The sequence below is a fragment of the Planococcus citri genome, chromosome 4 (assembly GCF_950023065.1).
Source record: "Planococcus citri chromosome 4, ihPlaCitr1.1, whole genome shotgun sequence".
Classification (NCBI taxonomy): domain Eukaryota; kingdom Metazoa; phylum Arthropoda; class Insecta; order Hemiptera; family Pseudococcidae; genus Planococcus; species Planococcus citri.
Window position 1 is genome coordinate 68,404,601 of NC_088680.1, and position 14,472 is coordinate 68,419,072.

Here is a 14,472-nt window from a genome sequence, read left to right on the forward strand (position 1 = left end):
GTATAATGATCTTCAGAAACTTCTCTATGGCAATGGGTAGGTATAAAATGTACCTAAAATATTGGCAACAGTGTCGACAATAGTTCCACTTCCACTGCTACCAGAACGTTTCTCAGCCACGACCATACTGGCGACGATGGGATTTGGCTGTTTGATGAAATAGTCCATGACTTCCAAACACGAGGATATCCTTTGCTGCAAGGTACCACCTGAGAAAAAGAAACGAATTATTGATTTTTTCTCTAGCTCATTCAACGTCCAGTTTTTAGTTCTGGATTGAATGGCTCATTACCGATAACGACTTCTAAATTATCTTCAGCCATATCAGCGACTAAACCGACTTCTCCGATGGCTCCCCATTCGATAGCTAGAGCTGGTAAGTTTTCAGCTTTTCTGGCTTCGCAAATTCTCTCCATAACCGAGTTGGACATACCGTAATTGGTCTGGCCAGCGTTACCTCGACCGCAACTTACACTGGAGAAGATGACGAATTGCTGCAGACGAGGGCACAATTTCCTCGATAGTTGATCGAAGTAGTAAGTTGCGAGGGCTTTGGGGCCGGCTGAAGCGACGAATGTTTCTTCGGTTTGGTTTTCGAATACTGCGTCTTGTAAAACCTAGTTGAAGAAAACACGAAGGAGTGATTATTTAAGTGGGTACTGGGTAGATATATTCTGATGGCAATAAAAGAAGAAAAACAAGTTTCAAGCGATCAGGAGAGGTTAAAAGGGAGAATTTTGAGCCCAAAGTTTGGTTATGATTTTCAAGATTTTGAATTTTGACCAAAATCTTTTTTAGACGATTTTTGAAGAATGTTTGAGCCAAAAATTGAATCATGATTTATTTTGATGAAATTTTAAGCCGTTTTGATAGGTTGCAAAACACTTTTTTTATAAAGGAAGCCCGAAAATCATGACAAATTTTGGGCTCAAAATTCTTCAAAAGTTCTCAAAAATAGTTTTCATGTAGATTTATGATTTTCCTATCGAAATTTTAACACATTTAAATAAGTCGCATGGCACGTGGCAATTTAAAAATACAGAAAATAATGACCCAATTTTATGCTCAAAATTCTTCAAAAATGCTCAAAAACCATTTTTATTGAAATAATTGAATTTTCGAAAAATTTTTGGCCAATTTGATGGATGGCATGATAATTTTTCAAAAATTCCAAACATCATGAATCCTGCGATTCATACACAAATCAGACGCAGTCAAATTTCAAAGTCCTTCCCCCCTCCTTATTTCGAGTAGAAATGAACTGTAGTAAAATTATTCAAAAGTGATCTTCATTTAAACAAAAATGCAGTTTGAGAATTTTTGGAAAAATGTTAATCCCAAAATTGGATCAGGACTTTTTGAAAAAGTGTCATGCGACTTATCAAAATGGGTCAAAATTTCACGAGAAATCAAAAGATTTTGACGAAAATACATTTTGAGCACTTTTGAAAAATGTTGAGCATTTCTGAAGAATTTTGAGCTTTAAAATCGTGTCATGATTTTTATAATTTTTGAAAATGTGTCATGCGACCCAAGAAAATAAATAAACAAATGAACAAAAATCTCACAAAAAAACACAAATTTTTCGATCAAAATATGTTTTGAGCATTTTTGAAGAATTTTGAGCTTTAAAATTGGATTATGAGTTTCCTGGAATTTCGAAAAAATTGTATCCAGCCTGTTAAAATGAGTTAAAATTTCGCGAAAAATCAAAATATTTGGACAAAAATGTATTATTTGGAGCATTTTGAAAGAATTTTGAGGCTCAAAATCGGGCCATGATCTTTAAGATTTTGGAAAAAGTGCCATACAACTCATCAAAATGAGTTAAAATTTCTGAAAAAATTTGAAGTTTGTGAGGAAGATATTTTTTGAGCATTTAAAGGAATGTTTAGCTCAAAATTGAGCCATAATTTTCAATACTTTGAAAAATTTTGAGCGTCAAAATCGGATCATGATTCATGATTTTAGGGATTTTTGAAATAGTGTCATGCGACCTATCAAAATGAGTTGAAATTTCGCGAGAAATCCAAATATCTCAATAAAAATGTATTTTGAGCATTTTGAAAAATTTTGAGCATCAAAATCTCATTATGATTTTTGAGATTTTTGAAAGGTGTCATGCGACCTATCAAAATAGGTTGAAATTTCACGAGAAATCCAAAAATCTTGATGAAAATATATCTGAGCATTTTGAAAAATTTTGATCCTTAAAATCGGATTATGATTTTTGAAATAGTGTCATGCGACCTATCAAAATGAGTTGAAATTTCGCGAGAAACCCAAATATTTCAATAAAAATGTATTTTGAGCATTTTGAAAAATTTTGAGCCTCAAAATCTCATTATGATTTTTGGGATTTTTGAAAGGTGTCATGCGACCTATCAAAATAGGCTGAAATTTCGTGAGAAATCCAAATATCTTCACAAAAATGCATATTGAGCATTTTGAAAAATTTTGAGCCTCAAAATTTCATCATGATTTTTGGATATTTGAAATAGTGTCATGCGACCTATCAAAATAGGTTGAAATTTCACGAGAAATCCAAAAATCTTGATGAAAATATATCTGAGCATTTTGAAAAATTTTGATCCTTAAAATCGGATTATGATTTTTGAAATAGTATCATGCGACCTATCAAAATGAGTTGAAATTTCGCGAGAAACCCAAATATTTCAATAAAAATGTATTTTGAGCATTTTGAAAAATTTTGAGCCTCAAAATCTCATTATGATTTTTGGGATTTTTGAAAGGTGTCATGCGACCTATCAAAATAGGCTGAAATTTCGTGAGAAATCCAAATATCTTCACAAAAATGCATATTGAGCATTTTGAAAAATTTTGAGCCTCAAAATTTCATCATGATTTTTGGATATTTGAAATAGTGTCATGCGACCTATCAAAATAGGTTGAAATTTCAAGAGAAATCCAAATATCTCGATAAAAATGCATTTTGAGTATTTTGAAAAATTTTGAGCCTCAAAATCTCATCATGATTTTTGGGATTTTTAAAATAGTGTCATGTGACCTATCAAAATAGGTTGAAATTTCACGAGAAATCCAAATATCTTGACAGAAATATATTTTCAGCATTTTAAAAAATTTTGATCCTTAAAATCAGATTATGATTTTTGGGATTTTTGAAATAGTGTCATGTGACCTATCAAAATCAGTTGAAATTTCGCGAGAAATCCAAATATCTTAATAAAAATGTATTTTTAGCATTTTATAAAATTTTGAACCTTAAAATCTCATTATGATTTTTGGGATTTTTGAAGAGGTGTCATGCGACCTATCAAAATGGGCTGAAATTTCGTGATAAATCCAAATATCGTCATAAAAATGCATATTGAGCATTTTGAAAAATTTTGAGCCTCAAAATTTCATCATGATTTTTGGGATTTTTAAAGTTGTGTCATGCGACCTACCAAAATAGGTTGAAATTTCACGAGAAATTCAAATATCTCGATAAAATCGCATTTTGAGTATTTTGAAAATTTTTGAGCCTCAAAATCTCATCATGATTTTTGGGATTTTTAAAATTGTGTCATGCGACCTATCAAAATAACTTAGGTTGAAATTTTACGAGAAATCCAAATATCTCGATAAAAACGAATTTTGAGTATTTTGAAAAATTTTGAGCCTCAAAATTTCATTATGATTTTTGGGATTTTTGAAATAGTGTCATGCGACCTATCACAATAGGTTGAAATTTCACGAGAAATCCAAATATCTCAATAAAAATGTATTTTGAGCATTCTAAAAAATGTTGAGCCTTACAATCGGATTATGATTTTTGGGATTTTTGAATAAGTTTCATGCAACCTATCAAAATGGGTCAACGTTTTTGCAAACAATTCAAATATTTTGAAAAAAAAACATTTTTATTGATAAAATTTGAATTTATCACGAAATTTCAACCCATTTTGATAAGTCCACTGACGCTTCTTTGAAAATTCCAAAAATCATGGCCCAATTTTGGACTCATAATTCTTCAAAAATACTTGAAAATTTTTTTTGAACTATTTGAATGTTTCGCGAAATTTGAACCCATTTTGATAGATCGCATTCGATGAGTATGGAGACCCTTTGGAGAGTACAGACTACAGAGTATTGAAAAAGGAACACATGGCTTATTTTTTATCGCTCAGAACACTCGTTACCTAATGCAAGTTTCGCGATACTTACGACAGCGAGATTAAATATAGCGGACACAGGACCCAAAGCATTGGCTGTATCGATCACATTCTTGACTCCTTCTTCTTTGGTAATATCTTCGGTCGATATGATCACATTTGCGCCGTAGGATCTCCATATTCTAACCCTCATCGCCTGGTAACCGGTGCTAATACCTTTTCTCGATGTGAGAACTAAATTACGAGCTCCTCTCAACACCAGCCAATCAGCTAATTCTAAACCGAAACCTCCAAGTCCACCTGAACAGTTGGAAAATAAACTTGGATTATGAAACAATCACACACAAAAAAAATTACCTATAAATAGGTAGGTAGTCAAATTTTACAAACCGCATAAAATGTACGATTCGCTCTCCGAGCACAAATATCGAGGAACAGCATCGAACCGTAGAATTTGAGGTTTTGCACGTAAATCTGGTTCTTCGTCACGTATTTTCAGCAACACTTTACCGATATGTTTACCAGCTGCCATATACCTGAATTTTTAACATAAAAAACCCCCATCAGATAGGTTCAGATAGGTACCTATTCATTTATTTCAAGCCATAGTTTTCTTCGTACCTGAAAGCTGCTTCTACTTCATCGGCAGCGAATACTGTTCTGACTAAAGGTTTGACGGCACCTTCATCGATACCTTTCTGTAAACAATCACGAAGCTCGAGCTTCCATTTAGTTTTGGCGTAGAATAAATTATCCAACATGACACCATGGAAACTGATTTCTTTTAAGAAATGTTCCATTCCTGAAAAAATATCAAAAGTAATTAAGAAAATCATCCAGAATAGGTACGTGAAAACATTCAAATCATTATACTCGAGTAAGTAGGTAGGTACCTAGAGTATTATTTTTAGCTAAATCGAATTTTCCTATCTCCATGAATCGACCTCCTTTGCCCAAACAACGAACCGAAGCTTGTAATTTTTCTTCGGCTAACGAGTTCAAAACCATATCGACTCCTTTACCGTTCGTCTCTCTCATGACCATTTGTTCAAACGAGGTATCTCTCGAATTACCGATGTGGCTTTCTGGGATCTGAAATCAATGATCAATTTTGTCAGAAAACTACTTACACATAAACTATTTACCTGAGAAGCTTATTGGTGTGAAATGAAACGTACCTGGGGGAAAGTTTTTCTAATAAATTCTCTTTTTTCAGGAGTACCAACGGTGGTGAAAATTTCGCAATTGTAGAATAAACATATATTAATTGCAGCTTGGCCGACACCACCACTTCCGGCGTGAATTAAAATAGATTCGCCTTTTTTCATATGGCCACAGATTAATAAAGCGTAAAGAACCTGAAAAGATTATATTATTTGATTGTTATTCTCGGACTGATTCGTTTGATTTATTTTTCATTCAAAGGGACGTACTGTTCCATAAACTACTGGTACAGTTGCAGCTTCCTCCAAAGACCACGCATCTGGTACTTTCCATTGCAAACGTAAATCACTTTCGATCACCGTTGCCATAGTTTTGGCTACAATCATACCCATGTAACGTTGTCCATCTTCAGCTTTGCCAGCGTATTCGAAACCTTGAACGCACTCCTACAATTGGATAAGTTAGCAGATTAAATAATTAGAACTTTGATTCAATTCACGTTCAGTTAAAGTTAGTCTATCTATATGAGGCTTGTCGTGGAAAATTTACCTGATCAATACGACTTTTGATGATGACCTCGCTAGCCAATTTTCCAGTTGCTAACATAATATCACGGAAATTCAACGGAGCGTAGTAAACGTGAACCAGCATCGAGTATTTACCTTTGGGTTTATGTCTGAAAAATATGCAGAAAAATGTAATTAAAGTGGATTTTTTATTCCAGTATTAAAGGCTGGTCTAGGTACCAAATTCGTTTCAAGAAGCCAGAAGTCAATTTCCATTGATTTTTTTTAGGGGTGTCTGATTTTTTCAATTTTTATTCATCGCTGCATTTGGAGAACGTTTCGAGCGAAGTAAAATCATATATGAACGCAATTCGTTCATATTCGGCATTTGGGCTTGGATTTTGGTCCTGGATTTGAAGGGTTTGAGTGGGGACGACCTTTGCCAAAAATTCACGAAAGTGCAAATTTTCAGGAAGGATGTGAAAAATGGTCAAAAACAAAAATTAGAGTCCAAGAGACATTTGAAGGAGAGAGATTCGCAGGGAGGGAGGATGATTTCTGACCTTGAAATACCTCATTTATGCTAAGCCCTTACAGGCTTACACATTTAAAATGACCTACATGAGGCTAAAATTTGGCATGCAAGGACATTTGGAAGACACTCAGCAGGTACCATTTCATTGCTTCGATATCTTTTTACCCCTCCACACCGATTTTCAGTCGCAATGAAGTGGATTTTTGTGCCTTTTTTATGCTGTTTTTGATTTTATAGTTGTAAATTTTTATTAAAATTTTACGAGTTTTTAAGTATTGACTTTTCAATTTTTTTCGTGTTTTTGAGTCGTTTTGACATGTTTTGAACAGTTTTCAATGCATTTTCTGACAAATTTTATTGAGACATCGGTTTTTAGCAATTTTCTGCGATTTTAATGCAATTTTCACATTTTAACAATTTTTAAAATACATTTTGGTCATTTTTTTCAATTTCAATAGTTTTTATGATTTTTATTAATTTTAATGATTTTATTTCAGCAGTTTTACAGCATTTTAACATGTTTTTAACACATTTTATAAAAGTTTGGATAAATTTTGAATTAAATTTCATACACTTTTAGTAATTTTTTGTGATTTTAATGTCTTTATGCTTTCAAGTGACTTTAACAAGTTTTTCAAAATTTCAAATGTAAGCCAAAGTTTTTTAGAAATTTCATCTGTTTTTTAATGATTTTAACGTTGTTTCTATGTTTTCAGCATTTTTCAATGCAATTTACGTCAATTTTTTTTTTAATTTCAACAGTAGTTTCTGGTGATTTTTAGTAATTTTAATTTTTATTGATGCAATTTCTGTCATTTTTTTTCAATTTTAACAGTTTGTGGTAATTTTTAGTGATTTAAATTTTATTTATTTTAATGATTTTTTTTAGATTTTGTAACACTTTAATAAGTTTTTAACACTTTTTTAAATGAAATTTTCGATTAATTTTATCAAAATTTCATCAACTAAGATAATTTTATAATCACTTGTATCATTTTTAATTTTTTTAAATACTTTTATATACGATTTTCGTCAATTTCTTGGAACTTTCAACAGTTTTCGATGATTTTACAGCACTTTTTAAAATTTTTGCCAATTTTCAGAGAAATTTCAACAATTTTTGTTGATTTTCAGTGATTTTAATGTTTTTTTCCAATCTCGAAGTCACGTTGACACGTTTTTAACAATTTATTTTCAATTTTTGCCATTAAAAAAAATTCAACACTTTATTGGTGAGATCTACTAATTTTATGACTTTTTTGTGGTTTTACAACATTTTGACATTTTTTTAAACTTTTTTTTCTATAATTTCCATTACAATTTATTGAAATTTCATCAGTTTTTAGTAATTTTTAGCAATTTAAATGCTGTTTTCATATTTTTAACAATTTTTATTGTAACAATTCTGCTAGTTGAAAATTTTTTTAACGGTTTTTAGAAAATTTTAATGATTTTATGTTTTTTTTGTGATTTTATTACAACATTTTGGCATGTTTTTCAACACTTTTTCTAGAATTTTCTCCTAATTTTATTAAAATTTCATCACTTTAGTGATTTTTACTCATCTTAACGCTGTTTTCATATTTTTAACAATTTCTTTGGCAACATGCCATTTAAAAAAACTTTAACAGTTCTTGGTAAATTTTAGTGGTTTTATGATTTGTTTATGGTTTTACAACATTTTAACATGTTTCCAACACTTTTTCTAAAATTTTCGCCTAATTTGAATTTTAGTGATTTTATGATTTTTTTTTTGTAGTTTTACAACATTTTAGTTTAGATATGTTTCCAGTTTTTGGTGACGCTAAACACGAATATGACCTCAGATTTTTGGTTGGACCCCATCTGCGGCCTCCAACAATTTTTTTGGACTTTTACCAATTGGAGGAGGTTCTGGGAGCCATGGGTGAGGTCAATTTGAATAACTGCGGCTATATTCGTGTTCAGCGATATCGAAAACATACTATTTCATGTGCTGTCACACGATTGAAACCATTTTTTTTTAGGTTACCCCCCTTGGGGAGGTGCTGGGGGTCGTGGATGGGTCCAATCAAAAATCTGAGGTCATATTCGTGTTCAGCGTCACCAAAAACATACTATTTGATGTGTCGCTCGAAAAAAAAACTATGTTGAACTTTTACCCCATTTGGGGAGGTGCTGGGGGACGTGGATGGGGTCGCATCAAAAATCTAACGTCATATTCGTGTTCAGCGTTGCCAAAAACATACAATTCGATACATCACATGCCCCAGATTTTTTTTTGAAAGTTTTGCCTCAATTTGGGGGTGGAAGTGCTCCCCTTCCATTAAGATATCCTATCTCGAAACTTGAATATTTCGAAAAAACATCAAAAGGTACATCTATGGAAATTATTTCAGAATTTTAAATGGTAGCTCTCACTTACAGCGTTATTTTGAAATTTAAACTTTCAATTTGAAAGTCCAACTTTCAAATTTTGAAAATTTCAAAATGCTTAAAAAGTTCGAAATTCAATACCTTTTCGAACTGTGAAATCAGTTTTGATCAAAGTATCATAGTTTTGGAGGAATGCGCTGCTGAAGTTCAGTACTTCGAGACAATGTGAAAATAATGGAAGCCCCCCACCCGCCCCCTGAGGCCGCTGTTACCAAACTGATTGCGGGTTTCTTATCTTTTGAGATGGTAGATATTGTAAAAAAAATTTAAGCGAAATCGAAAAACATGACTCAAAAACGTTGGTCGAATTGACATGGAATGACCCTAATGCGATTTTTGTCCAATTTCACTAAAATTCATATTTTCAGCACATTTTAAACTTCTTTCGATCCCCCGACCAATTTTTGTGGTTATCTCTTAAGAGACCTTCAAATCAAAAAAGTAAAAAAACTTGATAGAATTTTTCAAATTCTGCGTCAAAATTTCTCTAGAACTTGAGCAAGATATATTCAATAATTTTTTTAGAGACATTTTTTGGGGGGGGGGAGGGGAGTAGAAAATATAAATCAAAACTTGAATAGCTTTTCTGATGAAAAATGAATCAAATCAGAGAATTAAAATGCAAAAACATTAAGATATTATTTTTTGATTATTTTTCTTTCTTTTTAGGAGTGCCCAAGGGGGAAGAAAGGGAAAGAGGAATACTTTTTAATCATCCAGAGGGAGGGGATAAAAACATTGAAAGGAGTTTCACTGAAAAAAAAACAGGCAAGAATTCAAGGATTAGAATGTTAAAACGGATTTTTTCAACTTTTCGAGAACTGAGGAAGGTCTAACTCTAAGCACGATTTTATTCTGTGAGGAGGAGAGGGGGTGGGTCTGAAATGTCCAGAGAGTTTTCTTCATAAAGCCAATAACTTGAATGAGGGAGAAGCGAGCAAAAAATCGTCACAAATCAAGATTCGTTTACAAATGGGGGGGGGGGGGTTCATTTCGACAATTTTTGAGAAAAAAATCATTTTTTATGACAATTTTTTCTGTTTTAAATCAAACCTTGAACGAGAAAAAACTCATATAAGATAGGTTATTTCGAGCCACAGCTACCCCTCCCTCCCCCTCGACGAGATGGAAAGTGGATTTTGAAGTTTATTGAACTTAATACAGGTTTAATAGCACAATATTCACTTACACAGTTGGATCCAAGGGTCCTTCGATCCATCTCAACGTGGTCAAATCACCACGAACTAAAGTATTGACATAAGCGTGAGGTACTTTCACATTATCTACGTTTTCCAGCAAAAGATGGCGATAGGTTCCCCATGTTCCGTTTTTGTACACGTTTAGACTTAGATCTTTGGCAAATTGTGATTTGTACAGTGGATGTTGAAGAGAGAAGTTGGGTGCGGTTTCGTCCATGATGAAGAAACATCTGTGGAGTGAAAATAACTCTGCATTACAGGCAAACATCTAATATTTATATTTGAGGCACCGATATGATGGTGATTCGACCTACCGAACTTGTTCTCCGTAAGGTTCCTTTCGTATACAGTTGAAGAATCCCAAGATACCGTTGAGTTTTTCTTTTTCGGCGTAAACGACTAGTTTCTGATTTTTACCAGAGTTCAACGAAGTTAATGCTTTTTGAACTTCGGGCACCCAAGAGAAGGTATTTCCGCCGATTTTAATTACAACCGGGTCTAAGTTCACTTCGACGGTCTGCGGGTCAAAAATTTATAGAACGCGCATTAATTTAAATAATTTTGAATAAGTAGGTAAGTAGGTACCTATTATTTTACTAGGTACAAAATCAAAACGATTCCTGGACTTACTTTACGAACGAGTAGAATTCTTTCATCGTTGAAAGTGTAATCTAAGCATACGTCCAATCCGAGCGTATTGAAGGGTATTTTTTCTTCGGTGTTTTCTCTGGTGAGAATAAATCCGCCATCTTTTAAAGATGTCAGAGCGGTTTGAAGTATCTAAATAGGAGATAAAAGCAAACGTCGAATTATTTGTGAATTCGATGAATTGAATACGAAGTTGAGGCGTTAGCTTAGGCAACACTTACGTCTTTTCTGTTCAGTAATTGAGATGCAATAACCATCAGGCAACTTTGATCAGCTGGTAATTTCTTATCTTCGACTGTTAATCCGGTTAATTCTTCTTCGGTTACGAGAGCATGTTCGTTATTCGCCAAGACGACGATATCAGCCTACAAAATGGATAAAATTACGTAGGTACACAATTTTGAAAAAAAAAATTATCCAAGTTTGGACATTAAAATTTACCTGAATTAATGGAAGATCGCCTAACACGTTGACTAAAATTTTCGAAACCAGAGGTCCTTCTGTTTTAGCAAAACTATCAATCAATTCGACCGTTTTCACTTTAATCATGGGGGCATTTTCCAAAGCCAAATGCGTAGAAATACGAATAATATCTTTGAAATCGGTCGGCTGCGAAAAAATGGTCAAATTATAAAACTGCTACGTCGAATCTCGAAGTCGCGAAAACCGTTTTTTAAACCTACTTGTAGATTGATATGAGGCACGAATTGGAATTTCTCCAAGACAGGTTCGCCCAAGGGCTTCTTCCTGGTGATGGCACTAGCCCTGAGATTCCTTACTTCGATACCTCCGCATGAAATTAGATCGATTTCTTTGTAAACGTAGACGGGGAATTCGGGTTTTTCTTCGTCCAAAGTGTGCAGTATGCTGAAATGTTTTTTGGTATTTATGACCATTTTTTGGATCGAGGTAGGTACGAATAAGCCTCTGGTGTCTTCTTGTAAGATTTGCATTTGCAGCATGTTATCCATGAAGGCGACGAAGTTATTCACCCATGCGATACGACCGACGTTTCCTATTGATGGAAAATACGTTTGTGGTGAGTTTCAAAAAAAAAAAATGTCCGTGAGAAGGGGTTGTTTCTTAAATACGAGTATAGGTACCTTCGTTATTAGCGTAAGTGACTCCTCTGAATAATCCTTTATAATTGTATCCTCTAAGTCTTAATTCTTTGTACACGTCTTTATTAGTCAAAGGTAATTTTTCAGTGTTATCTGGGGTATCTTCCAAAGGTGGCATATTAATGCATTCTTTGTTGACATCTTCGGGTACGTAAATTCGACCGGTGACGATGGCAGCGCCTCCTTCAACCACTTCGAAATTACCGCTGCCTTTTTGCACCATGATTGTGAAGTCGATGTTGCCTATAAAATGAAGAAGACGTGTTATAAAATGTCAATTCGAGTCTGAGGTACTCTTAAGATTAATCCTTTGAGACTCGAGAAGAATCTGACTGATGAAAATTGAAAAATCTCGTTATATGAGAAGAAGCATAACTTCATTAGGCAGATTTTTGAAAAAATTGAAGTTTACTCAAAATTTTATTTTGAAATTCGAGGAAAAGCTCAAAATGGGCATTTTTTCTATCCCGATTTCCAAGATAAATTTTCAATGTAGGGATACCAGAATTTTTCGAAAAATTTGTTCAAGTAATTCCAACAAAAAAAAACAGAAAATTTTGAATAATATTTTACATTAAAAATTGTTGAAGTCAAAATCCAAAATTTTGAGAAAAAATGAAAAATGATTTTTTGCACAAGTCTTGAAAGTTACAAATGTGTGAGTGACATAATTTTGGAATCAGAAAAATTTGTGGTCAAAAATGAAGAAATTGAAGGTGGGGATTCTTATTTGAAAAAAAAAATATTACCCAAAGTGTTAGTTTTGATATAAAACTATCCCAAAAATTTTTTGAGTCAACCCTCCCCGCACCAAAATTCTCATTTTCCGGAGGAGGTGCAAAAATTTTGAAACTTTCATAGAAAATAGTCACTAAAGTATGTGCGTATGTGGGATTTTGTTCAAAAAATTTTCGTATCTGAGGTTGAGGTTTTTTTGGGGGTGGGGGGGGGGGTTGAGACGGTGCTCCAAAAATGATGAAACTTTCATAGAAAATAGCCACTATATAGTACTTATGACACAAAAGTAGTGCTCGGTGGCTTTTATTTTTAAGTGGAAAGAGCTAGCGAGATGAATGTAGCGGTGCGGCGTTGAGTAGGGAAAAATAAGGGGTTTCAAAACCAACCTTGAAAACTTCAGGCCCATGCACCGAGGTGCCCACAATTTGAAAAACTGGTTTGGTCAAAAAATTCAAACTGGTTTTTATTGGCGCAATGTATTCCACACACTAAGGCGACAAAAACGTGATATGAATGTTTTGAAACCGGTTCATTAATTTGCAACCAGTTAACAAAAAATACCCAAAAATTGTAGGTAGAAAAAAAAGCTTGAAACAAAAGTTGTAGGGCGTGAAAAATTACACAATTCTGTTCAATCACATTTTGAAACCGGTTCATTGGTTCCAATTTAGCAACAAGTTTTTGACAATCACCTAAAAATTGAAGATGAAGAAAAAAACTTGAAACAAAACTACAAAAGTTGTAGAGCGTGAAAAATTAAACCATTTTTATTAATCAGATTTTGAAACCGGTTCATTGATTTGCAACCAGTTAACAAAAAATACCCAAAAATTGTAGGTAGAGAAAAAAAGCTTGAAACTAAAGTTGTAAGGCGTGAAAAATTACACAATTCTGTCTAATCACATTTTGAAACCGGTTCATTGGTTCGCATTTAGCAACCAGTTTCTGACAATCACCTAAAAATTGGAGAAAGAGAAAAAAGCTTGCAATAAAAGTTGTAGAGTGTAAAAAATTGAACCATTTTCACTGATCAGATTTTGAAACCAGTTCATTAATTTGCAACCAGTTATCAAAAATTACCTAAAAATTGTAGATAGTGGAAAAAGCTTGGAACAAAAGTTGTAGGGCGTGAAAAATTATACAATTCTGTCTAATCACATTTTGGAACCGGTTCAGTGGTTCTCATTAATTAGCAACCAGTTTTCAACAAACACCTAAAAATTGGAGATAGAGGAAAAAGCATGAAACAAAAGTGTTGTAGGGTGTGAAAAATTACACAAATCTGTTCAATCACATTTTGAAACCGGTTCATTGGTTCGCATTTAGCAATTAGCAACCAGTTTTTGACAATCACCTAAAAATTAAAGATAGATAAAAAAAACATGAAACAAAAGTTGTAGAGCGTAAAAAATTGAACCATTTTTATTGATCAGATTTTGAAACCGGTTCATTAATTTGCAACCAGTTATCAAAAATTACCCAAAAATTGTAGACACTGAAAAAAGCTTGAAACAAAAGTTGCAGAGTGTGAAAAATTAAACTGCTGTATTATTTTCGATGATCAGATTTTGAAACCAGTTCATTAATTCGCAGCAAGCCATCGAAAGTTACCTGGTTGCAAATTAATTAGCCATTTTCAAAATCTGATCAGCAAAAATGGTTCAATTTTTTACACTCTACAACTTTTATTGCAAGCTTTTTTCTCTTTCTCCAATTTTTAGGTGATTGTCAGAAACTGGTTGCTAAATGCGAACCAATGAACCGGTTTCAAAATGTGATTAGACAGAATTGTGTAATTTTTCACACCTTACAACATTAGTTTCAAGCTTTTTTTCTCTACCGACAATTTTTGGGTATTTTTTGTTAACTGGTTGCAAATCAATGAACCGGTTTCAAAACCTGATCAGCGAAAATATGTAGTTCTATTTTTCACGCTCTACAACTTTTGTTCCATGCTTTTTTCTCTATCTCTACATAATTTTTAAGTGTTTGTCAAAAACTGGTTGCTAA

General features: G+C 33.2%; 1 protein-coding gene across 4 annotated transcripts in view; it reads right to left on the reverse strand.

Annotated features, from left to right (window-relative positions):
* The window catches only part of FASN3 (Fatty acid synthase 3), a 40,519-nt gene that overhangs the window by 6,694 nt on the left and 19,353 nt on the right, over positions 1-14,472 (reverse strand). For all 4 annotated transcript variants that reach the window (XM_065363719.1, XM_065363721.1, XM_065363718.1 and 1 more), the window contains 16 exons: positions 11,707-11,967; positions 11,287-11,618; positions 11,045-11,212; positions 10,825-10,968; positions 10,586-10,735; positions 10,270-10,472; positions 9,946-10,185; positions 5,850-5,976; positions 5,570-5,746; positions 5,315-5,494; positions 5,030-5,228; positions 4,758-4,938; positions 4,527-4,672; positions 4,189-4,436; positions 293-617; positions 54-209 (listed from right to left, as the gene is read on the reverse strand). In XM_065363719.1, the coding sequence (XP_065219791.1) occupies positions 54-209; positions 293-617; positions 4,189-4,436; positions 4,527-4,672; positions 4,758-4,938; positions 5,030-5,228; positions 5,315-5,494; positions 5,570-5,746; positions 5,850-5,976; positions 9,946-10,185; positions 10,270-10,472; positions 10,586-10,735; positions 10,825-10,968; positions 11,045-11,212; positions 11,287-11,618; positions 11,707-11,967 (3,237 nt within the window). The remainder of the gene's footprint in view (positions 1-53; positions 210-292; positions 618-4,188; positions 4,437-4,526; positions 4,673-4,757; positions 4,939-5,029; positions 5,229-5,314; positions 5,495-5,569; positions 5,747-5,849; positions 5,977-9,945; positions 10,186-10,269; positions 10,473-10,585; positions 10,736-10,824; positions 10,969-11,044; positions 11,213-11,286; positions 11,619-11,706; positions 11,968-14,472) is intronic.